Genomic DNA, 23,869 nt, shown 5'->3' with positions numbered 1-23,869 from the left:
TAAAGCTCTCGAATATTCGGGTTGGAATTGGTAAGAAAAAAGGATACTCACAAATTATGGTGGCACTGGCATCGGATTCACAGATTGGCACCCACTCCAGGCTTTTAATGGAAGACGGCAAGTTCTTGATTAATACTTTAATATGAAAAGCATTAATTAATTAATACTTCCAAAGTAAAAAATATGACAACATCTTACAGTAATAATTATATATATTGAGTAAATTATATTGAGTTTTGTGAGAATTTAAAAAGTAACAGTGTGTTTCGTAATTTTGATAATTACACTATTTTTGTTTGAGGTTTGAACTGAATAATATTTTCCTCTACCCTGTCAATTTAAAAATAAAAAATAGGTCAACAAATGAGACAATATTTGCTCTATTTGTTTCCAATTTCCAGAATTCACTTTTTTAAAAATTGTACTTTTTGTTTTTTGAATTTTTTTATTTTCACGGAATATTTTTAATATTTTAATTAATTTTTTAAAATTTTTAAACCTACCTAACATAAATACACTTAGAAAGTATAATATTTTTGAAAAAAAATCTTTAAAAAATTCACTGAATACAAAAAATGCAAAAAAAAAAAAAAACGAAAATTCAATACATTTTTCGTATTTTTATGTATTTATTAATTTTAAAAATATTTTTTCATAAATAATTTTCTACTTAGATACATCTAAAAAAGTTAAAAAATTATTTAAAATTTAAAAAATATTCACTAAAAAAATAAAAAAATACGAAAAATAAAAAACTCAATTTTTAAAAAACTGAATTTAAAAATTTGAAACTAACCATACTGATTACTTTCTTTGTACCAAATAGCTGTTTTTTATAGTGGCATCTTTTTACCAAAATTTTTTTTAATCAAATTTACCATCATTATAATAACATCAGTCACTAAAAGGAGAGTGAGCCTGACTGACTCTATCAAAATTATTAGATTTTATTGTATTTGTCTTTTTTAATTCAATGATATTTTTCTATTATTTATTGTATTTGTGATTTGTATTTCATTGTGTTTGTTTTTTTTTATTAGATTTCATTGTATTTGTCTTTTTTAATTCAATTATATTTTTCTATTATTTATTGTGCCTCTGTTTAGGAAGTGGGTTGGCATTTTGACTTTTTGGGTTTTTTTGGCTATTTTAGCCTGGGCTTAAAAGTTTGGTTTGGGAAGGACTTTTTGACTTTTTTGAGTTTTTTTGTGAGAGAAGAATGTAATGATTATGGGTTGAATGTGATGTTTTGTTTGTTATGGTTAAAATAGCCTATTTTATTTTTTGTGACTAAAATAGTCAAAAAAACCCAAACCATGGCTTCCCAAAAGTCTGTATTTGTGATTTGTATTTCATTGTATTTGTTTTTTTTAATTCAATGATATTTTTCTATTATTTGTGATTTGTAGTTTAGGAAAGACATGGAAAAGAAAAAATAAAAAAGGGCATGGACAGATAGATAGGTGGATAGATCGATCGACGACCATGAAATCAGAACAAACGACTCGGCCATTTCAACAGTCGAAATTCGCTCTGAATGATTCGACGGGATTGTCTTCTCTGTTAGAACGAACCCAAAGATCTCTTCATATCTCTCACGGTACGTAAATCTCTATCGTTCAATCCAAATCTTGGTCCTATGGTTCGATTTTGTTCATTTTTGTGTGTCAAGTACTGGGTCGATTGAATTATGTTGAGATCTTTAACATTTAAAACTTCAATTTTTTCTCAGTAACCAAGCAGCGTTTTTGTTTACTTTTCTATGTAATTTTTTGTTACTTCATAGCTGTCTAATCGATTGTTAGTATGAGGTTGTAGATCAAACTTCAAAAAAAAATCCCAAGTTTTTATTTTTCTCACTTATCTATGTATCTCTAACTTTGGACCCTCTTGAATTCTGGTTATTGTGTGTGTTTCTTATTCAAAGATACCTATGAAGTTCTATGAAAGTTCAGATTGGATCCAAAACCTGGCTGTTTGATTTATACGTTATGGAGTTCCTTTAAATGGTGTTTGGTTATAGAGATTTGGAACTGAGTGCTGGATCCTGGGATTTTGTAGTCCTTGGGAGTTGAGGCTTATACATCATGGCAAGGATTAAACCTCAAGCTCTGCTACAACAGAGCAAGAAGAAGAAGGGTCCAAGTCGTATCGGTGCCACTACAGTTATTTTGTACAGCTTAATTATAGTTGTGATGGTGTTTTTCCTGTTTGCTACTTACAGACATTGGATTCAGAGGTTCGTTGGAATCTTCTTTGATGAATTAATACTTGTTATTTTGATAAATTGGGATTCAGAGGGACTAGCATGACACCTTGTATCTTGTTAACCAAATTTAATTTTTAGTTTGATTATTAATTCATATGTTTTGAATCTTGTGGGTTTGGTGAAAGACCTGTATCGGTTTTCTTGGAATGATTTCTGAATTCTAAATTTAGCAACAACCCATGTATTTAATAAGTGATAAAAAGAGTTTTAATTTAATCCTGGACCTGGTGTTTTGAAATACTTCAGGAGGTCTGTTGCAGTGGTATCTGCATTTATTTAGAAACAAAATAGAACCACTTGAAATAATCATTATTTTATAGACCAAAGAGGGCTTTATATGGCTTTTAACTTTTATCTGCTAACTTGTGTTTAGGTCAATAATTCAAACAGAGCATCAGTTATCAGTTATTGAGGTACTCTTTTCTGGATAATGTTGTTACCTGTGTATTATTGTTGTTGTTGTACCTTTCGCGAGCATGAGTGTTGGTTATTGATTAGAAGGACTTACAAATTGCTGATATCTTCGTCTCTCTTTGCCTTTTAAGCCATAATGACGACTTATAATGACAATTAAAGATTTATTAAGTTTATCTTACTTTGTGTGTGTGTGTGTGTTTTTGTGTTTGTCTATTATACAGTGTTAATGCTATTGAGGTTTGAACAAATTCCTTTTAAGTGACCATCACTATTTCTTTATTCTTTCTCTTCGTATTTGGTTCTGTGTGTGCTGCAGCGTGACGATGCTTTTGCAGATGGAAAGAAATCTGATGTCCCCGGATATGTTGTGAGTTTCTTTATATCCTAGTCATTGTAAATTGCTTTTATTTTGTTCTTATTTTAAATGTCGATCCACTATATTAAGTATTGCTTTTAGATTTAATCTGCTCCTGAGAAATCATTTCACTTATTGGTCAGTTCAGAGGATGCTACAGGCTTTAGCTTAGATACCAATATGTGGCAGGGAGCTACTGTTTTGTTAATAAAGTTTCATTTAGTTCTCCATTTCTCTGTTTGTTGTTTTCGCATAATGTCCATTTATCTTTTTTCTTTTTATTGGGACATGCAGGGGTATAAGTTCTTTTGGAGAGTCTTCTCAAAATTTTATTGTTTATTGTTTATTGAAATACTTGTATATTTTTTTGTTTTTCCTGTTTTAACAGATTTTAAATACCTCAAAAGGGTCAATAACAATCGAGTTATACAAAGAAGGCTCTCCTGAGGTGGTTGATGAATTTATTGACTTATGGTGGGTACTGGACTCAACTCTATTAGATTTCGATCCATTGTTGTGGATTCTTATTTTCATTGTTCACATGGCTGACCTTGTTGGTTTCCCAAATCCTTATTTACTTATTTGCTTACTGCACTTTTTTCCTTGTACGTAGTTGATCACTTGAGTGGTTCTTTAGACATGTTAACAGCAGTGAGATAGAGGGTTTAGTGTTTTTGTGGTCTTTATGCTTCTCCAACATGTCATCACATAATTTTTTTGGAATCTATCATTTTACTTGAACCTCAAGCTTTGCCTTCAGTCAAGCAAAGCTATGGAAACTTTAATTTGGTTGGGCAATCTGATGGTTGTAAGTGTATAATCAAAACACATATCATCAATTTGATCTTTGCACTAAAGAAGTAGTTCAATTATTGCATATGCTTAGTGCATCATCTTTATGTAATACATCACTTGAAAATGGTGTAGGCAGTCTCCACGCAAGCCTTCCACCTGGGGGGATAATTTTTGACTTTGTACCTGAGAAGCATGGACACGGACACGTGACACGACACGGATACGACACGGACACGCTGACACGTTAATTTTCAAAAAATACAGGACACGATACGTAGGGGACACGCATGAAATATATAATTTTATATATTTATTATATATTTTATATATAAATATATCATTCAAATATAATATAAAATGCAATATGACACTAATTTCTATAAATTTATATGGGTTTTGTTTTATTATTATATCTTAAATTGTTGCATTCAAGCTTATAATTAGTTTCACACGTGTCTAATCGATAGACACGTGTGTTTAAGTGATTGACACATGTGTCCTCCAAGTGTTCAAAGAGTATTTGGATCTTTAAAAAAAATTTAAAAATAGGACACGTTTTAAAGAGTGTCAGACACGTGTCCTAAGAGTGTCCAAAGAGTGTCGGTGTCCGACACGAACACGACACGGATACGTCACCTTCTTAGAAGTGTCCGTGCTTCTTAGCTTTGTACATACACTGAAATTTTAAATTGAAACGATTTTTCAGTCAGAGGGGGCACTTCAAGGGGATGCCTTTTCACCATGTAATAAAGAACTTTGTGATTCAAGGAGGTAATTCTGATATACCTGGAGCTACAGACGATTGGACTTTGAAAGTAAAGCAAAACAGCCAACTTGAAACAAGGTTTGCGCCCCTGTTGACCCAACCTGTGGAGTTCCCTTTTTACCTCTATAGTTTCTTATTCTATCCTAGTTACTGAATTTGTGATTTTCATCCAGCATGAAGCATGAGGCGTTTATGCTTGGTACTACAAAGGCTAAACATGACAAAGAGGGATTCGAGCTTTTTATTACGACTGCACCAATCCCTGATCTAAATGAGAAGCTGATTGTGTTTGGGCGGGTCATTAAGGGAGAGGATGTTGTTCAGGTTATAAGCCTTTTGCTCTATCTCTCTCTGATTTTTGTAAACTATGATCATGTGGATGTTTTACTTAAAGTTGTTACATACTAGGAGCAATTGAGAGTCTCTTCTTTCTGGACATATGAACCATGATCATATTTATTCTCAAACTTTTTCATGAAGAATATGATGGGAATTTTTATTTATTTTGGCAATGAATGATTGTATCATAGGATTGAGACTACCAAATTCTTGAGACAATGTAATAGGACCATCTCCTTTTATGGTGATAAATTGACATGGATTCATGATGATTCAACACAAGGCAGCTGCTTGTAGTACTCTAATGCTACTGTATCCAATCTGAAAAAAAAGGAGGCTATAACACATTTGTTGTTATATAAATCTTGTATATATTAAGTTGAGATTTTTATCTCGATAAACTAGTAAAGTTTTTTTGGGTGGTGTGGTGGTGGCTCCCCAATCGTCTTAGCCCATTACATTGGGCCAAAAAAAAAAAAAAAAAAGATGCTTGCATTTGTCGTTAATATAGTCAAATGGCACTATGTCAAGCCAGTTGGATCATGTTAAGTTAATGGGGGAAAAGATATGTCATGCTTTTAGTTTTTGAGTCATTAAATCATATTCTTTATTGATGTTTGAATGCATGTCCTGCAATGTGCTTACCAGGAAATTGAAGAGGTGGATACGGATGAACATTATCGACCTAAATCTCCAATAGGAATCATCAATGTGACTATGAAAGAGAAGGTTTGAAGGTGGTTTTATCAGTTTAAAGCTTCTTTCAATGGCATGGTTTCCCCTTCTTAGATGCCAACGTGCTGATAATCACCAAGCAAGCAAGAGGTTTATGGGAAGTAAAGCATATCTTTTGCTCCTGTTCTGAGGTGTTTTCGTATATGGATTGAAGTCTTTGGAATTTTTTATTTTTTTCCTGCTTGTGATACAAAGAAGAGCTTGCCAATTCTATTTTGTAATATGGTTTTTTTATTTAAACCTTGATGATACACATTGCTTTATAGTGGACATGAAATACGGAATGTTCTTGAGATCAAGACTGTAGACAAGATAGGGTGATACTAAAATTCTTTTGTAACATACTCTGGTTTTTGCTATCTCTCTCTCTCATTTTGTAACATACTCTGGTTTTTGCTATCTCTCTCTCTCTCTCTCTCTCTCTCAAATTTTTTTTTTCCTCCCCCTTTGTACTAAATCTTTACAGTCAATGTGCTTCCTTTATGGTAAATGACTTTGTTTCATTTTGGATTAAGAGACATTCTTCTGTTGGTTTGCCAGATAAAAAACCTGGTGCATTCCTGCTTATAATTCCTGATGAATTAGGTCACCAACTTCCTATTGCGGTCCCTGTTTCAGATTAATCTATGCATAGAAAGTTTCTACTTCTGATTTCTTGTTCTGAAACTGTCTGATATTTTTGTTTCTTCTGGTAAGTAGAAGGTTAATATACTAAACAATAAAGATGTACAATGATGCACAAGACATCCTCAAGAGTCACATGATGACAAATGCATTAGGCAACAAATCTCTTCATCGAATCATACGAAGAAAACATAACAATCCAAAAGAAACTCTCTCACAACCCTGAGGCTATGTCAAAATTTACAAGGCTTAAAAGACATACAAGACTCCTAAAGCTCTTGGTCACCACTAGAAAGCATTTCTATAGTTGTGTTGGAATCTGATTAGCTTCCCTTCTGTTTACCCAGAAAATGACACTGGTCAAATTGTGAATGTAATTTCCTGTTAAAAAAGAAAAAAAAATAATGTATCACGATGTAACTGTTATACATGACAGAAACTTTTACCATCCACATTGAATGAAACTACTAAAAACTGTTTGCTTTGTCAGGGATACTAGAGGACTCCCCAACTCATTTGGGGCAAACCGTTTCAAGCAAATTCTCAAACTCGCTGTTCACTTCAATACCATCTGCCTCTATCCTCATCCGCATATCAGGTGCTGATTTTCCAGCGGCAATATATGTTCGAAGCAAAGAATCATAGGCCTTGGAATCAAGACGATTAACCTTCTTCAACGTCTTGCATAACTCTTCGGCACCATCAACATTTTTCTCTTCCTCAAAATACTTCAGAACTTTATCAACACTTTCAGATTTTGGATGCCCCAAAGCTGACTCCATGTACTTAAAAGCGGAATCCACTCGACGTTGCTTCAAGAAGAACATCATGAACATATCCCAAGCCTTAAAAAAAGGTCCTTCTGATCTCTTGATGGCCTCATCAAGGACCGATTCAGCTTCTACGATCATGTCATTTTTTAGGTAAGCACTTATAGCAACATTTGCTAACCTGATATCATAGCTGGAGTAACTCGACTCCCATTCCTCGAAGCATCTCTTTAGGCCATTAATATCATTCAGTCTGTCAAGAGCATGAAGCATAACACGATAACTCACATTAGTCGTCTTTGGAAAACCCGACTTCAGGGAATTCCAAACTCGATGGACCTCGTCTAAATTGGATGTACCAGCATACAAACTAATCAGACAATGGTAAGCATAACGGCTACGAGGTCCCATCTCTTCCTCTAACTTTTTAAGAGCTGACTCAGCTTTCTCGTTAAGTCCATACTTGACATAAACTGCAGCCAAATTACTAAATGTTGTCCAATCACACTCTTTTTCATTTTCCTCCGTTATCTCCTCAAAAACTCTTTCTACTGCCTCGATATCATTTAAACACGAATAGCTATGCATCAAGATATTATAAGAAAATGTGTCCAGTGGGATGTTCCTGTGTCTCATCTCTTCGATCAAGGGAGGCACTTTCTCAGGCTGACCTAATCTCATATAGAGGGACATAAGATTGTTAAACGCCACAGAAGTAGAGGCAATATTCATTTCATCCATCTTCTTGAAGAGAGCCAATGCCTTATCTGTCATTTTTTCTTTGCAATAGCAGTTTAGGAGGGCTCCGTAAGTACATTGGTTCTTTGCATATTGTGAGAGGCCACTGAAGTAATTCTCAGCTTCAGCTATCCCTTGGGCTTTTGATGTAAGATCTAAACGTGTTGCATAATCACGGAATGCAAAGTTAATGTTTCTCATCTCCATCCATTCCATTATCTGCATCAAACAAATCAAGATACAGTTAAAACAGTCATTTCTTGAAACAAATTAGGTTAATTTTGAAGGGGGGAAGACAAATCTTCACATCTAAAATCCACACAGAAGATAAGCCATAAAAGATAAAATGTGCATTGAAATAATATAGAGTGGACTATGGTTGCATAAGAGAAAATACAAAATACTTGCATATTCAAAATGGTATTATCCAAATAAAGTTTCACACTGAAATTCAGTACCATATTCACAGTGGTATATAAACTTCAACAACCAAAATTTTCAGCACACAAATCCAATAGTGAAACCAAGACAAAGGGGAAATTTCTGACATCATCCTTTGCATAGCTTGGGTTGCCATAAGCTGAAACTTACTCTATTAGACTCTGAATCAGAATTTTCTTGGTGCCCAAATGGAGAAAGTCTAATATCCAACACAATAGCATGTGTTTTCACCATTTTATCAGCCACTACGACATCTTTTCGGAGGGGAAAAAAATAAAAACTATTTCTCTCAGAATTTTCTTGATGCCCAAATGTAGTAGCATCCAAAATGTTAGAACTTTTCACCATTTTCTCAGCAACTAATAAGACATCTTTTGCCAATATATTTCAAGGTTTCACAATCAACACAAATATTTATTCCAATTCTATCTTAAAATTAACACATTCATCCAAAAAATCTAATCAAATATAACGTCAATGAAATTGGCACAAAAAAACGATACTCCTACTAAAAATCAAAGAAAATTAATTAGTACACACCACACTGCTAACAATCAAATTAAGTCAGATCAAAGGAGGGCTAAAAACCTGGAGGGCATGTTTGTAGCTACCGTACTTGCGGAGTTCCTTGATGCATCGCAGGAGCTCATATTTCTTGACGATTTTGCCCTCCCTAATGTACTGATTTAACGCCTGTCCCGCGGTCCCGCCGGTGAGTCCCAACTCCGACAACCTCCGGTACAGCCGCCCCTCCCTTCCACGACGGCGCGTAACTTCCGCCTCCGTCTCCACCGCCGCCGTGCAAAGCCATCTCGCCACCGATGATGCTCCAGCAGAGACCAGACGACTATACTTCATCATCTCTCTTACCCTTACTCTTACTCTTACGGAGATCATCATCAGCCTTCTAATCTGCACTCGCTCGCACTTCGGGTTTTGTTCTGCCTTCTACCTGTGAGTGAAGGGACGAGGCTTTCAGCTCAGCCCCTTCGTGTCGCGGAATTTGACCAAGTATAAAGGGCTTGTTTGGTTTGATTTTGGAAGTGCTGTTTTTGAAAAAAAAAATTAAAATTTTATTTGATTTGTGATTTTTTTTTTTTTTTAATTTAAAATTATTATTTTTCTTATACATTAATCAATTATTTTTTTTATTTTCTCTCTCTTTCTCAATTTTTTTTTCTCTTACACATATCTATTCAATTATAACAAAATATCAAATCATTTCAAACTCTCAAACTCTAAAACTATTTTCAAAATATACTACCAAACAAATCAAAAAAAATTCTAAACTCCCTTTCCAATTTTTTTTTAAAAAATTACTCTCTCAAAAGTAAAGCAAATACACCAAAATGTTCAGTTAAAAATTTGATGAAAAATAGTGAGAATGGTTAATATAAAAGATAAAATAAATAATAATCAATCCGTTTAGTTTTGATTTTAAGAATTTATTTTTTTATTTTGAGTATTTTTTTTTTGTTTTTATTGATTTTTTTAAAAAAAAAAATTAGACATATCTAACATAAATACACTTAAAAAGTATAGGGTTCGTTTGGTTTGTATTTCTAAAAAATTTTTAGGAAATTTTCTCTACAAATAAGTTTTTAAAAGTAATCAAACCAAACAAATTTTCTCAAAAAAATTTCTCAAAACTTGTAAACCAAACAAGTTTTCCAAACAAATCTCTCTCTCACACACATCAAATCAATCACTTTTTCCAAAACTCTCTCTCAAAATAATTTTCCAAAACATCTTTTGAAAAAAACTAAACCAAACAACTTTTCGTACTTTTTATCTCTAAAACACATCTCTCAAACACAAACCAAACATACCCATAATATTTGTAAATTTTTTAAAAAAAAATTCACCAAATACCAAAAAAAAAAATGAAAATTCAATACATTTTTCATATTTTTGTGTATTTATTAGTTTTTAAAATATTTTAAAAAAAATATTTTATTTTTTAGATACATCTGAGTAAGGTGCATCTAAAAAAGTAAAAAATAATAATAATTAAACTTTAAAAAATATTCACTAAAAATAAAATTTAAAAAAAAAATCAATTTTTAGAAAATTAAAACCAATCACACGAATATCTTAGTTGTATTTTTTAAAATATATTTGGAATTTTTTTTAGGATAAATATCAATAGATTCTAATAATTGGACTGCTATAGAGTACTATTGAAAATAAATTTTAGTAAAATTGTCGCTAAAAATTTGTAATTAATGATTTTTTTTGTCACAATTTTTATAAATTGTTTCTAAAATATATAGTTAGTGATATTTTTCTGTGATGAATTTTTCAAATTATCCCTGAAAGTTAAAAATTAGTGACCTTTTTTAAAACCATCACTATAATTAATGACAATTTTTGTGATAAAATTTTTAAACTGTCATTAAAAATTAACAATTAGTTACTTTTTTAATAATATTTGATAAAAAATATATTAATTATCACAGAATTTATTAAACAATAAATCTACCTATTAAGACCTACATGTAATTTTTTTTTTTTAACTTATGTTTTTTTTTTAGTAAATAAGATATATTATATATATATATATAAAAGGAAAATGATTTGTCCCCCCGAAATTCTTTCCCCCGAATCCCCCTAACGGCCAAAACGACGTCGTTTTGGTCATTTTCTTTTCTTTTTTTTTTTTTTCCTTCTTCCATTTTCGACCTGCAACGCAGAAGATGGAGAGGGAGAGAAAGAGAAAGAGAGAAGAGGGGAAGAGAGAAAGAGAGAAGAAGAGGGGAAGAGAGAAAGAGAGAAGAAGAGGGGAAGAGATCGTCGCCCAGCCCGTCGCCACCGATCGCCCAGCCCGTCGCCCAGGTCCGATCGTCGCAGCAGTAGCTCCGCCGTCGCCTCCGGCCCGCCTCCGCCTCCTCCCACTGTTATGGCCCCCTCCAGTCCACTCCTCCTCGTCCTCCTCCTCCTCCTCCTTCCTCCTTCTCCTCTGCCTCCTTCCTTCTCTTCTCCTTCTCTGCTTCTGAAAAAAAATAGAAATTAGGGAGATTCGGGGAGCTCCCTAGCACGGTCCTATAAAAAATCAATTATACAAAAGTGGGGAATGTGGAGCCCCTCTAATATTGGCATATAAAAGCATTTCAAACCATTGTTATTATAATATCAATTATTGCTATAATTTATGGTCATTTGCTATTTTGGCAAATTTCAACTAACTTTTCATCTAAGTTTATAGGTGTTGTTTAGATATAGATTTTTTTGTGATTTTATTTTTGTTTATTTTTTGTCTTTTGTGACCTTTTTTTAACTGTTTGTAAAAAAATATATATATTTATATTATTCTCAACTAGACAAATATGAAAATTGAAAAAAATTGAAAATTTGGGAAAAAAAAATTAAATATAATTCACCCCACCCAAAAACATATCACTACATATTTATTTTTTACACAAACTAGCTTTTGTTTTTTTTAATTTTTTTTTTTAGCCAAATAGAGCAAAACGGCTCTATTTGGTTTCATCACCATCGTCTATGTGTCTCTTTTCTCTCTCTCTCTCTCTCTCTCTCTCTCTCTCTCTCTTAGTCTTTGTCTCTCTCTCTATTTGGTTTCATCATTACCTCCTTTCTCTCACTCTCTCTCTCTCTCGCAGATATCATCTATTCTCCCTCCATCACCGAAAGTCTCTCTCTCTGCTATCCGTCTCTCTCTTCTCCGTCCATCACCTCCGTCTCTCTCTACCCCTACCCTTGTCTTTATCTCACTCTTCATTCTCTTTCTTTATCTCTTCTCTATCCAACTGATCGGTCGTTTTCTCTCACGGATAGGCACTTCCCTCTCTCATCTGTATCATCTATAGAATCATCTGTATCAAAGAACACAAAGAAGATCATCTGTCTCTCTTCTCTCTCTCACTATCAAGTTTTTTTTTTTTTTTACTTCACTGTGCTCATTTTCTAATTTTTTTTTAAAAAAAATTGTTTGCTTCAAATTGGTGAAACTGAAATTTGGATTATTGAAAATTTGGTAATTCTGAATTTGGTATGTTGAAATTTGGTGATTTTGTGTTTGGTATGTTGAAATTTGGAAAGTTGGAATATATTGTTCCATCTCTGGTAATAATTTCTCAAAAAATCTATTGTAATGGCAAATTTTTTGTTCCACTATGTTTTTTTATTTTATTTTATATTATTGTTCTATCTCTAGTATATTATTGTTTCACTGTGTTTATTTCTTCCATGAAAATTTTGGAGCCAAATTTTGTTTATTTGGATGATGTAGGCAAGTTTGGCAATTGCCAAACTTTTTGCCAAATTTGAGAGATGAAATGGCATTTGCCAAATTTGGCAGGGGTTATAGCAACCCATTGGAACAACATTTTTTAAAACTCTTGTCAAATTTTGGCAATGACAGCTCAAATAGCTTGCCATTGGAGATGCTCTAAAGCCATCTAACGTTGCATCAAATCTATCACTAAATTTTTGGTGAAAAAAGTTTATTTTTTGCTGTTTCAATAGTTTTATTAAACTTATATCAAATTGAGAATATACAAAATATTTCACTAAATTGAAGATGTTTTGTACCTTTTATTAAATCACTGTTCATCACTGTTGTATTTTCACCACCGGATGTCCCTAAATGTCCTCCTGGATAACCACCTCAAGGCAAAATTTTGCGAAATTTTACACTACAAGGTCGACCCCCGAATGACTCCTTATCATTTTGGTCACTAATGTTATTCCTTGTTCCAGTGTGAAAATTTTACATTGACCAGTTAATTGGCCAATCAACCGCCTTGTCGTCCGTCTAGTCGACTGGTGATTTGATGAAAAGCTAAATCCTTTCGTTGGAGCAGATAATATCAAAAAAATAATTTACTCAAATTTGGTGAAAAAAATAATACACCATTGGAGATAACTTAACTGTTGCATAATGCCTAAAGAAATAGTATTGAAAATATCTAATAATGTAATTAAAATATATATATATATACATATTAAAATGTGTTAACAAAGAATATAAATAATAAGACATATTTATGTGTTAAGTGACTGTTAATTTGAAAAGTGAATGTGTCTTGATGATCCAAACCTATTCCCTCATTGTTTATATATTAGTTAGAGTTCGTTTGGGAAATGGGTTGATTTTTTTTATTTTTTAATTATTTTCGTATGGAACTAAAAAGTCTCGTTTAAAATAGATTTTTTGATTTTTTTAATTTTTTGTGAAAAAAAGAATGTAATGATTATGGATTGGATGTGACATTTCGTTTTATAATGCTAAAAAATCTATTTTATTTTTTTTAGCTAAAATAACCCTAAACTCAACCCAACCCAAACCAAGTTGGCAAACAAAGGCTTAGAATACTCTATATTGTTAGCAAATAACTTAACAAATAATAAATTAATTAACAAGTTAACAATACGATTAGAGTAAAAAATATTGTTAATTGTTATTGTAAGTTAATGTATGACACTAGCAAATTCTTGCATACCTATTCATCGTTGATTCTCTTAATAATTAGAATAAAAAAACACAAGAAGCTAAGGTGAAAAATCCTGAAAGGGATTAAAACGTAATTTTCTTTTATTTAAATTTTTTTTTTTTTGGGGTAATTGTGTGTAGGAAAAAAGATTAGGAATTCTAAATTAAGAGTTCTAATAGCTTTAATTGATTTATAGATCCCATATAATGTGATGTTTTGACTTTGTTATTTTATTTTTTTTAATTTTTCACATCGTTAGTGCTCTTTTAAAGCTTCCAAATTAGGGGAGGAATCATTTTGGCCTTGTTTGGTTTGTTTTTCAGAAAAAATTTTGGAAAAAATTATCTACAAACAAATTTTCAAGAGTAATCAAACCAAACAAATTTTTTCAAAAAAAATCTCAAAATTTTGTTTGGTTACTGTGTGTGTCAATTTCCGACCACACTGTCAATCAAGCACTCAGCTGGAGAACACTGGCAGAATAGATTAAGCCCGAACGACCTGTCACAAAAAAAGAGATTCCGGCGGTGGTTCGTTCACCCGGGGACACTCCGACGATCAAGTCAGTTATCTCTCAAAGATAGCAAAAGAGATTAACTCACTATTCAGAACATAAAAAGCGTACCTTAGACCCATGGGAGTGCCTCTCTTTTATAGCCAGCACAAACCTAGTCCCAATAGAAGCCTAGCTTCAATGGACTTAGGATTACTGCTAATCTTGGACTCCCAGTAGGATTAGGATAAACTCTTTAAGAGTCTTATATTTACCCAAACTAAAGTCCTCTCTCATTCTAGGACTCTTGTCCCTTATCTGATTATCCTGGATTCCGGTATCTTCGCAGATAACCTCGACCTAGCCGAGATTATCTCGGTGTCATGACCAGGACACGTGACACCTCGGCTGACACTTCGGTGACACCTCCGCCACATGTTGTCATTCAAAAATTATGTCCACACAACTGCCCCCTAGGTTCTATTACCTCGGTATCTTGAGGTAATGGAACTTATATCATTCATTTCGTTTAGCACGTCGGCTAAGATCGCTTTATCATTCATCGCCGAAGTCAGAACTCGTCGGCTCAATATGACCAAGACTTATAGTCAGCTTTCATCTATGCTCTGGAACCAACAACCAAGTTTTGTTCAAGTTTCTCAGCTGAGATGGGTCGCAAGAAGGCAGTCACAGAGGATCTTCTGGCCGACATCCCTGACACCGTCAACGCTCAACTGGCGCAATCCCAGCCTCAACCAAAGCCAAAGCCAAAGCCCAAAAGACTAAAGAAGGCTCAGCCCAAGGCAGCGGTGACACAGATTGACACTGAGGACACCTTGCCTATTTCGAAATTGGCTGAGAGTGAAAAGACCTCCTCTACTGCCGAGAAGAGGCCTGCCGAGGCCGAACCATCCCAATCAACTCGGTCGAAGAGACCGAGGTCTGAATCGGCAAACAGCCTCAGGCTCTATAAAGTCAAATGCCTCCTGGGCTCCTTCCATTACTATTGAAGACAAGCCGGTCAGAGCCGACGACAGTGCGACTGATCTCGAAGTCGACGTTGCTCTCTCTACGACTTTACTCCTTCCTAACGATCTCAACTGTAACGCCGAGTAGTTTATTTTGATGTTTTCTTCTTTATTTCTTGTACCTTGTACTCTGTTTATGTTAAGCTTTTAGCTGGCCGGTGTGCCTTCTCGTGAATGTAAATACAACTTCCTTTCTTTCGAATGCTCGTATGTTTTTCTTCCTTTAATGCCTCTATATTTTGAATAATTTGTATGTCTTCTACATACATCTAAACTGTGCAGTCTTCTCGGGGTGACATACCTCGGTTATACAAACCAACGCTTTCATCTCGGCAAGTACGCAAGTACTTCTTTCGTTACAACCTTGGCTTAACTTGTAAATTTTTCTAAAAAAATTCAACAAGTGTTTTAAACCAATCTTCCTTTGAGACAACCTCAGTTTAACTTCAACTTATAAATTTTTCTCAAATTTCAACAAGTGTTAAACATGACATCGGTTTAACTTCAACTTGTAAATTTTTCTCAAATTTCAACAAGTGTTAAACATGACCTTGATTTAATTGCAACTTGTAAATTTTTTGCGAATTTCAACAAGTGTTAAACCAATCTTCCAAGTATCAATTTCCAACCCTCTGCCCCCTAATGTGAACCTAAGTTCCACTTGGGTTCTCATTTAAGCCTGGGGCTTTGACCTTGTTGCAGAGGTCAGATTCAAATAAAGACTGGCCGAGGTAACCAACATCGGCCTCTTTGTTAATCTGACTGATACGTACTTAGTTCTAATCTGAGTTTGATTCTGCCAATACGACAAGCCCAGGTTATCCCAACTTAGTTCAACTCTATTATATGCAAGTAAAAATTCTACTCTGCCATATAATAAGTCTAAGTTATTCGTCATGTTTCGCTTAGAAATATCGCGAACTTAGTTCAACCCTATTATATGCAAGTAAAAGTTCTACTCTACCGTATAATAAGTCTAAGTTATTCGTCATGCTTCGCTTAGAAACATCGGCAACTTAGTTCAACTCTATTATATGCAAGTAAAAGTTCTACTCTGCCATATAATAAGTCTAAGTTATTCGTCATGTTTCGCTTAGAAACATGTCAAGTATCTAGTCAATCACATTACACAAATTTAAAGATCAAGCTAAAACTTTATTACTTCTGCTAATAACAAGACAAAAAGAAAACTTAGAAAACAAGAAAATCTAGTGATAAAAAAACTTCAGATTGTAAGTATTCCAAGGTCTTGACAATTCTTTGCCTTCACAGTCCACAAGCCAATATGCCCCATTGCCCAAGACCGAAATGATTCTGTAGGGTCCCTCCCAATTCGGGCCAAGCTTACCCTCTTTGGGATCCTTCTTGTTGCCGACGACCTTTCTCAGGACAAGGTCACTAACTTGGAACTCTCGTGGGTTCACCTTCTTATTATAAGCCCTGGCAAGCTGCTGCTGGCATGCCCCCAGCTGAATTATTGCTTTCTCCATTCTCTCTTCTAGCAGATCTAGATCTCAGGCTATAAGTATATCATTAGTTCCATTCTCCACTCCCTGGGTTTTGATCCCTGGGATGCCGATCTCCAGAAGAATGACTACTTCTGTGCCATAAGCCATGGCAAATGGGGATTCCCCAGTTGATCTTCTCGACGTAGTCCGATATGCCCAGAGTACACTGGGCAATTCATCCACCCACTTTCTCTTTGCTGCTTGCAGCCTCTTCTTAATCACATCCAAGATAACTTTGTTGGATGTTTTTGCTTGTCCATTGCTTTGAGGAAAACTTGGGGTGGAAAAATAATTATTGATTTTGAACTTTGCACAGAAGCTCTTGATTAGCTTACTGTCAAACTGTGTGCCATCGTCAGCTATTATTGCTCTTGGGATTCCAAACCTGGTGATGATGTTCTTCCATATGAAGTTCTTCACATCAACGTCTCGAATCTTGGCAAGGAGTTCAGCTTTTACCCACTTTCTGAAGTAATCTGTTGCTACCAACAGGTACTTCCTTTGTCCAGTTGCTTGAGGTAGTTTTCCAATAAGATCCATGCCCCATTGGGCAAATGGCCAAGGGCTGGACACCGGGTTCAAGTCTGCCGCTGGTTAATGTATTAACGATGCAAACCTCTGGCATTTCTCACATTTCTTGACATAAGCTTCGGCATCCTTCTGCATGTAGGGCCACTAGTACCCCTAAGTAATGGCTATATGAGCACGTGACTTGCCCCTAGCGTGGCTTCTACATACTCCTTCATGTATCTTATACAGAAAGTCTTCAACCTGTGCAGGATGCACACACCTCAAAAGGGGCCCAGTAAAAGATCTTCTGTAGAGATGTCCTTCTTCGGTCAAACTGAATCTTGTCAACTTAAGTCTGATCTTGTGCGCTTCTTTACGGTCGCCTGGCAATTTTTCTTCTTTGAGGAATACTACTGTTGTATCCATCCAACTTGGTCCCATCTCCACACACATTGCTTCACGCTTTGTGCTCAGTGGTTCTATGCTTGACCTTGACAAGTAGTCAACCATTATTGTTCTTGCCTCTCCAAGCTTCATTGCACTAGTTAGGTTGGCCAGAGCATCGGCATGGCTGTTGTCATCTCGGCTTACCTGCTGTAGTCGGCAATTTTGAAATAAGGCTACCAGTCTGCCCACTTCCTTTGCGTAAGCCGACATCCTTTCATCTCGAGTTGCAAATTTTCGTGTTGCCTGATTGACTATATGCTGGGAGTCACAAAAAACTATTACCTCGTCGGCTTCCATAACTGCTGCCAGCTTTAATCCTGCGATTAGTGCTTCATACTCTACCTCATTGTTTGAGGCTTTAAACCCCAAACAAATGGATTGTTCCAGTATCTGCCCATCTGGTGATACTAGCATTACTCATGCCCCCGCTCATTGTCGGTTTGAACTTCCATCAATAAACAACCAGAAGGAGTCGCCAATGTAAATGCTGCAGGGTCTGAGTTTCTCTTCTTTCCTTTGTTCCGCTGTCCCCTGTTGGGTACTTCCTTGCTCACTTGGACGTTGCATACCTCGGCTCAACGGAGCCTGATGTATGGCGCGCGTCTGGTGTGAATTCGGCCACGAAGTCGGCTAAGACTTGGCCCTTGATTGCTGTCCTGGGTCTGAATTCTAGGTCATATTGGCCCAAGGCCACTGCCCATCTAGCTATTCTGCCTGTCAGATCTCCCTGTTGCAGCAGGGACCTTAAAGGATGTTCAGTTAATACCACAATTTTGTGGGCTTGAAAGTAATGGTTCAGCTTCTTGGAAGCCATTATGCTAGTGTTAACTTCTCCAAGGGTAAGTACCTGGTCTCTGTATCTGCCAGGGTTTTACTTACGTAGTAAACTGCCTTTTGCTCTCACTTTTCTTTTCTGACTATTACTGCACTCACTGCATGCTCTGAAAACTGCAAAGTATAAGAACAACTCCTCTCTAGGTATTGGATTTGAGAGAACTAGAGCTGTGGTCAAATATTTCTTCAAGTCGGCCAAGGTGGCTTCACACTCTTCTGTCCACAAAAAGTCTGTGGCTTTCTTCACTAGGCTGAAGAAAAGTTTGCACTTGTCAGAGCTTCTGCTTATGAATCTATTCAGGGCTGCAGCCCTTCCAGTCAACATCTGTACTTGTTTTGCCGACGTTGGGCTCTTCAGCTCTAAGATGGCTTTGATCTAATCTGGGCTTGCCTCAATGCCCCGTCTAGTTACCAAGTATCCTAAGAACTTACCAGAACCCAACTCTAAATGCACACTTCGATGCATTGAGTCGGAGTCGATATGTTCTAAGGATGTCAAAGACTACTTTTAGGTCCTTCAGATGACCCTCAGGTTCTTTGGTCTTCACGACCATGTCATCTATGTATACCTCTACTGTTTTGCCAATCAGATGTCTGAACATCTTAGTCACCAATCTCTGGTAGGTTGCTCCTACATTTTTCAATCCAAAAGGCATCACTCTGTAGCAGTATAGCCCTCTTGGGGTGATGAATGCAATATTTTCCTCATCTGGGGGGTACATGGCTATCTGATGGTACCCCCTGTAGGCATCCAGGAAGCTCATCCTTCCATGCCCTGAAGTGGCATCCACCAATTGGTCTATCTTGGGTAATGGGAAACTGTCTTTGGGACAAGCCTTGTTTAGGCTGGTAAAGTCCACTTAGACCCTCCACTTACCATTCTTTTTCTTCACCACCACTGTGTTTGATAGCCATGTCGGGTAATTTACCTCTCTAATGGCTCTGGCTTCCAGAAGTCTATCTACTTCCTCTTCCACTGCCTCAACATGCATTAATGTCGGCCTCCTTGCTCGCTGGATGACAGGTTTGGCCAACCTGTCTACATTCAGCATGTGGCAGGTGACCTTAGGGTCAATGCCAGACATCTCGTAGGGCATCCATACAAATTCCTCCAGATTTGCTCTCAGGAATGCCTTTAGTTCTCTTTTCTCTTCCTCGGCTAAGCCTGAGCCGAGAAGGAAAAAACGTTCTTCATCCCCTTGCTGGACAAGGATTTTCTTCAGTGCTTCTTCACTCTTCTCGGCTGGCTCTTTGCCGACGTCCTCCAAGACTTCCACGTCCTCGTCCTTGATCTCTGTTGTTTCTGGTTCTCGTATGCTGCAAGTGGATTTCATTGCTGCCATGGAGCAATTCTTTGCCTGCAATTGATCCCCTCTGACTTCTTCTATTCCATGTTATGTTGGGAACCGCAATAGCTGATGCAATGTTGAGGGAACTGCCCCCATTACATGTAGCCATGGTCTTCCCAGGATAGCATTGTAAAGGGAGGGCGGTGTCGATTATGGTGAACTCTGTTTTTATCCTCTTGGTGCCAGCCTGCACCTCCAGACTTGCTGCTCCCAGTGGCCACGTCGGCGTTCCATTGAACCCAACCATTGGGCCATTAGACTGCTCCAGGTCATCTTGGTGAAGGCCAAGCTCCTTGTAACACCTGATGTACGAGCACGAAATAATTCTTCTCGTATGATCCTGTTGATCAAGTTTGCACTCCTCCAAACAACGTTGCTTTGCCACCTAAAAACACAAACGTGAGTTAACCGGTGGGTGTGTGCCAGGAACCCCTCCGATGCCTAAGTCAGCAACTAAACAATAGACAATAAGCTCTGTATATTCTAGAATAAGAATTGAGATACTTGTACAAAGGTCTGGTCATGAGCTTTTATAGACTTTACTTTGGCACAATCCTAGTAGGATTCCAACTCTCCCTATGAGAGTCCTCCTAGGAATCACACACCCTACTCACTACCAACCAAGTGAGATGGTTTTGCACAATCCTAGTAGGACTCTACTCTCCTTAGTAGAGTCCTCCTAGGAGTCATACTCATACTCACTACCAACAAAGTGAGATGGTTTGCACAATCTCAATAGGACTCTAACTCTCCTTAGCAGAGTCCTACTAGGAGTCTCATCACTGCAGGCCAAGTGAGTTGGCTGAACCCTTTACCTCGGTTATACATTTCTGACCGAACTGCCTTATCTCGGTCCCCTGCCATTCGGACTGTGTGATCGAAAGCCAATCTATCGAATGCCACCCTACCGAGCTATACACAGCTCGGCCCTCGCTATTGATGTTACCTCCTTTACCTTGGCTGACATCTTTACCTCGGCTGACATTGCGGTCAATCAGGTTATTTTGGCTCGGAGATACTTTAAGCACCACTGTCAGTCTTGACTCTGAGATGACACCCTGCAGAGCTATCCTTTAGCTCGGTTCTCCCCCTACTGATACCTTAGTTTTGTCTGTTTAGATCGAGCTAACTGCAGCAGTCTCCGACCGAACTAACAAGGACAATGTCCAACTTGCGAAGCCTAAACACCTCGGCCCATAGTTCGGTCCAAATCCGTAATATGAGATGTCTTATTGGCCTAAAACCGAGCTACACCAGCCCTTATCTCGGCCCATTGCGCAGCCCAACTTCCAAATAAGACTTTTCTAGCTCGGCCCAATTTGCTTACAAATGACCCTCTCACCTGACATACATGATGTCACAAGAGCTGTCCTGGTCAACTAAGATGCGCTTCACTTAGCACTCTCCAATCTGGAGGGATATTACCAAGGAATCGCTGTGTGGATACTGCACCATCTCCAGGTCTTCCTCAGTAAAGGACACCACTGGTCCTTGGCTCTCACCTGCCCTAGGCCTTTTTTTCCCGACCTAATATACATGTTGCAGGTGTTTTACCTTTTGGGTTTCCCCCCTTATCTCATTCTCATTTACCTTTGAGTGGATCACATTGATCACTCGAGGTCCGTCTGCCTGTGGTTGTGGTGCTAGTAAGGGTGGTGCTGTTGGTGCCTGGGGTAGTCTTGCCTACCCTTCCCTTATCCTGACTTCATCTACCATGTCCCTTAAATGGCCCTGTCTTACCAGGTCTTCTAGATATGTCTTCAGGGCTCTGCACCCCTGAGTCAGATGTCCAACTTCATTATGGTAAGCACAGTGCTTGTCACGGCTTCTTCCTATAAACTCGCCTGGTACCCTTGTTGGTGCTCTGTAATAGGGCTGATTGCGGATTATCTTCAAGATTTTGTAAACCGGAATTCGGAATACGATTGTGACTGTTTGAGCAGCCCTTAATCTTATTTCTGGTTTGTTGTAGCCATCATCACCTCGGCCTCGCTTCAGCGAGCCATTTTTCTTCTCTGGTTTTGGCGCCTTTGTCCCTGGCGTATCCTTCGTGGCCCTGGCATACTTTTCTATCCTAGCCATAAGCTCATCCATGCTTTTTGGCAATGTCTTTGCCAATGATTTCCGAAGCAGACAGTCATTCTTCAGGCCCTTTTTAAACGACACAATTGCCACCTCTTGGTTGCATCCTAGTATTCGGTTAAATACCTCATAATACCTTTTGGCGTAGGCCTTAAGGCTTGCGTTCTCGCTAATTCTCAGGGCCATCAGGGCGTCCACCCTTAATGGCTGCAGTTTGTTTGTCACGAACCTAGCTACAAACATTTCGGCCAGGCCTTCCTAGGTTTTCACAGTTCTTTTCGGCAACTTGTGAAACCAGTCTGATGCAATTTCTCCGAAGGATGAAGGGAACACCTTGCAAAGCAACGGCTCGTTCCCGGTGTATAACGCCATCGAGTTCAGGTACAGACCGACGTGAAAGTTGGGGTCCGACTTATCGTCGTAGATCTGGAATCTCGGCATGCTAAACCTCTTCGGGACTTCGGATTTGTCTAATTCTACCGAGAACGGCGTTCTCGACTTGACTAGGGAGGTTACCTCGGCATCTTGTTGCCTCTTCTGTAGGTAATCCCTTAGATCCTCCTTGGTCCGTCCAGGAGCTCGGCTATCTCCTGACTTCAGCCTTTTCGGTACACTACTCTCAGCTTCATTGTGAGCCCTCTTTGACCTTTCTCTATTAGTTGTGTCGAAACATAACTCCTGCCTTTGAACATGCCGATATTCTTTGGGGTCTGCTTCCTTGGTGCGATGTATCCTTCTAGATTCTTTCATTCTTGACTCTCCTCGCCCGACCTCCCTTGAAGGCCGGTGAGAGTGTTTTTCGCTCCGGGTGTCCTGAGGAATTGTAGGGACTATTTTCTGCCAATCTTTTCGGGCATCTTTATTGGCTGCTGGAATCGGCGTATCTTATAGCGAGAATGGTGGTTGCATGACGTTTGTTCTGCATTATGAAATTGACCACCGTTTGTAGGTTCGCCAATTTGTCCGCCATGGCCTTCACCTCATTGTCCCTCCGCAGGCATCTTTCTTTCCATACCTGGAGGTTGTCTTCGTTGTAATACCCGCTTTGGTCCGTTTTCTTTGGCACGTCGCCCTCCTGGCCGACGTCCTTTCCTCCGTAACTCCCATCACGAGTCTGTTCGTTGGATTTGTCTTCTTCGACATCAAGATCAACAGGTTTTCCACTCCCAGTAGGAGTGTCGTTCCCAACCTTCTTTTCTGTCCGTCGTTGGCCATCTATTTTCCTTTCTTTCCCACAGACGGCGTCAAATTGTGTGTGCCAATTTCCAATCACACTGCCAATCAAGCACTCAGCTGGAGAACACTGACAGAATAGATTAAGCCCGAACGACCTGTCATAAAAAAAAGAGATTCTGGCGGTGGTTCGTCCACCCGGAGGCACTTCGACGATCAAGTCAGTTATCTCTCAAAGATAGTAAAAGAGCTTAACTGAATATTCAGAACATAAAAAGCGTACCTTAGACCTATGAGGGTGCCTTTCTTTTATGGCCAATACAAACCTAGTCCCAATAGAAGCCTAACTTCAATGAACTTAGTATTACTGCTAATCTTGGACTCCCAGTAGGATTGAGATAAACTCTCTAAGAGTCTTATCTTTACCTAAATTGAAGTCCTCTCTCATTCTAGGATTCTTGTCATTTATCTGCTTATCCCGGATTCTGGTATCTTCGCAGATAACCTTGGCCTAACCGAGATTATCTCGGCGTCATGACCAAGACACGTGGCATCTTGGCTGGCACATCGGTGACACCTCGGCCACGTGTTGTTATGCAAAAATTATGTCCCCACAGTTACCTACTTTCCAAATCACTCTCTCTCATACCCATCAAATCAATCACTTTTTTTAAAACTCTCTCTTTCAAAATAATTTTTTAAAATTATTTTTAAAAAAATACAAATTAAATAAATTTTTATAT

The 23,869-nt window shown here is 37.5% G+C and overlaps 2 protein-coding genes and 1 long non-coding RNA gene across 5 annotated transcripts; 1 reads left to right on the top strand and 2 right to left on the bottom strand.

Annotated features, from left to right (window-relative positions):
• The first annotated feature begins 1,353 nt into the window (after positions 1–1,353).
• LOC114315415 (peptidyl-prolyl cis-trans isomerase CYP21-4) lies at positions 1,354–6,075 on the top strand. Of its 3 annotated transcripts, none has more exons than XM_028262022.2 (8): positions 1,354–1,600; positions 1,928–2,239; positions 2,643–2,682; positions 3,003–3,053; positions 3,430–3,515; positions 4,543–4,680; positions 4,776–4,926; positions 5,590–6,075. In XM_028262022.2, exons 2-8 carry the CDS (start codon positions 2,088–2,090, stop codon positions 5,674–5,676), a joined length of 705 nt encoding a protein of 234 aa, XP_028117823.2. In that variant the 5' UTR covers positions 1,354–1,600; positions 1,928–2,087; the 3' UTR covers positions 5,677–6,075. The 3 variants fall into 3 exon arrangements, with proteins under 3 accessions (XP_028117823.2, XP_028117824.2, XP_028117825.2); XM_028262023.2 differs by having other exon boundaries at positions 1,358–1,600; positions 2,062–2,239; XM_028262024.2 differs by having other exon boundaries at positions 1,378–1,600; positions 2,024–2,239.
• Positions 1,493–4,637, bottom strand: LOC145806702 (uncharacterized). Its single transcript, XR_014350153.1, has 2 exons — positions 4,508–4,637; positions 1,493–4,019 (listed from the first exon to the last, which is right to left on the bottom strand). It is a non-coding gene; the product is annotated as an uncharacterized LOC145806702 (long non-coding RNA).
• Positions 6,076–6,451: 376 nt separating the features above from the next.
• Positions 6,452–9,456, bottom strand: LOC114315414 (pentatricopeptide repeat-containing protein At1g02370, mitochondrial). The gene is made up of 2 exons (XM_028262021.2): positions 8,838–9,456; positions 6,452–8,027 (listed from the first exon to the last, which is right to left on the bottom strand). The coding sequence occupies exons 1-2, from the start codon at positions 9,147–9,149 to the stop codon at positions 6,813–6,815; spliced, it is 1,527 nt and encodes a 508-aa protein (XP_028117822.2). The 5' UTR covers positions 9,150–9,456; the 3' UTR covers positions 6,452–6,812.
• Positions 9,457–23,869: the final 14,413 nt, after the last annotated feature.

Source organism: Camellia sinensis, chromosome 14, assembly GCF_055761805.1.
Source record: "Camellia sinensis isolate YWXY chromosome 14, ASM5576180v1, whole genome shotgun sequence".
NCBI classification, from domain to species: Eukaryota; Viridiplantae; Streptophyta; class Magnoliopsida; order Ericales; family Theaceae; genus Camellia; species Camellia sinensis.
The sequence above is the reverse complement of the archived record's forward strand: the minus strand, read 5'-3'. Positions and strand labels throughout refer to the sequence as shown.

Coding starts and splice junctions, on each gene's coding strand:
- LOC114315414 (XM_028262021.2), bottom strand. CDS start 9,149: ATGATGATCTCCGTAAGAGTAAGAGTAAGGGTAAGAGAGATGATGAAG. Junction 8,028..8,837: donor GCTACAAACATGCCCTCCAG/GTTTTTAGCCCT, acceptor TGTTTGATGCAG/ATAATGGAATGGATGGAGAT.
- LOC114315415 (XM_028262022.2), top strand. CDS start 2,088: ATGGCAAGGATTAAACCTCAAGCTCTGCTACAACAGAGCAAGAAGAAG. Junction 2,683..3,002: donor ATCAGTTATCAGTTATTGAG/GTACTCTTTTCT, acceptor TGTGTGCTGCAG/CGTGACGATGCTTTTGCAGA. Junction 4,681..4,775: donor AACAGCCAACTTGAAACAAG/GTTTGCGCCCCT, acceptor ATTTTCATCCAG/CATGAAGCATGAGGCGTTTA.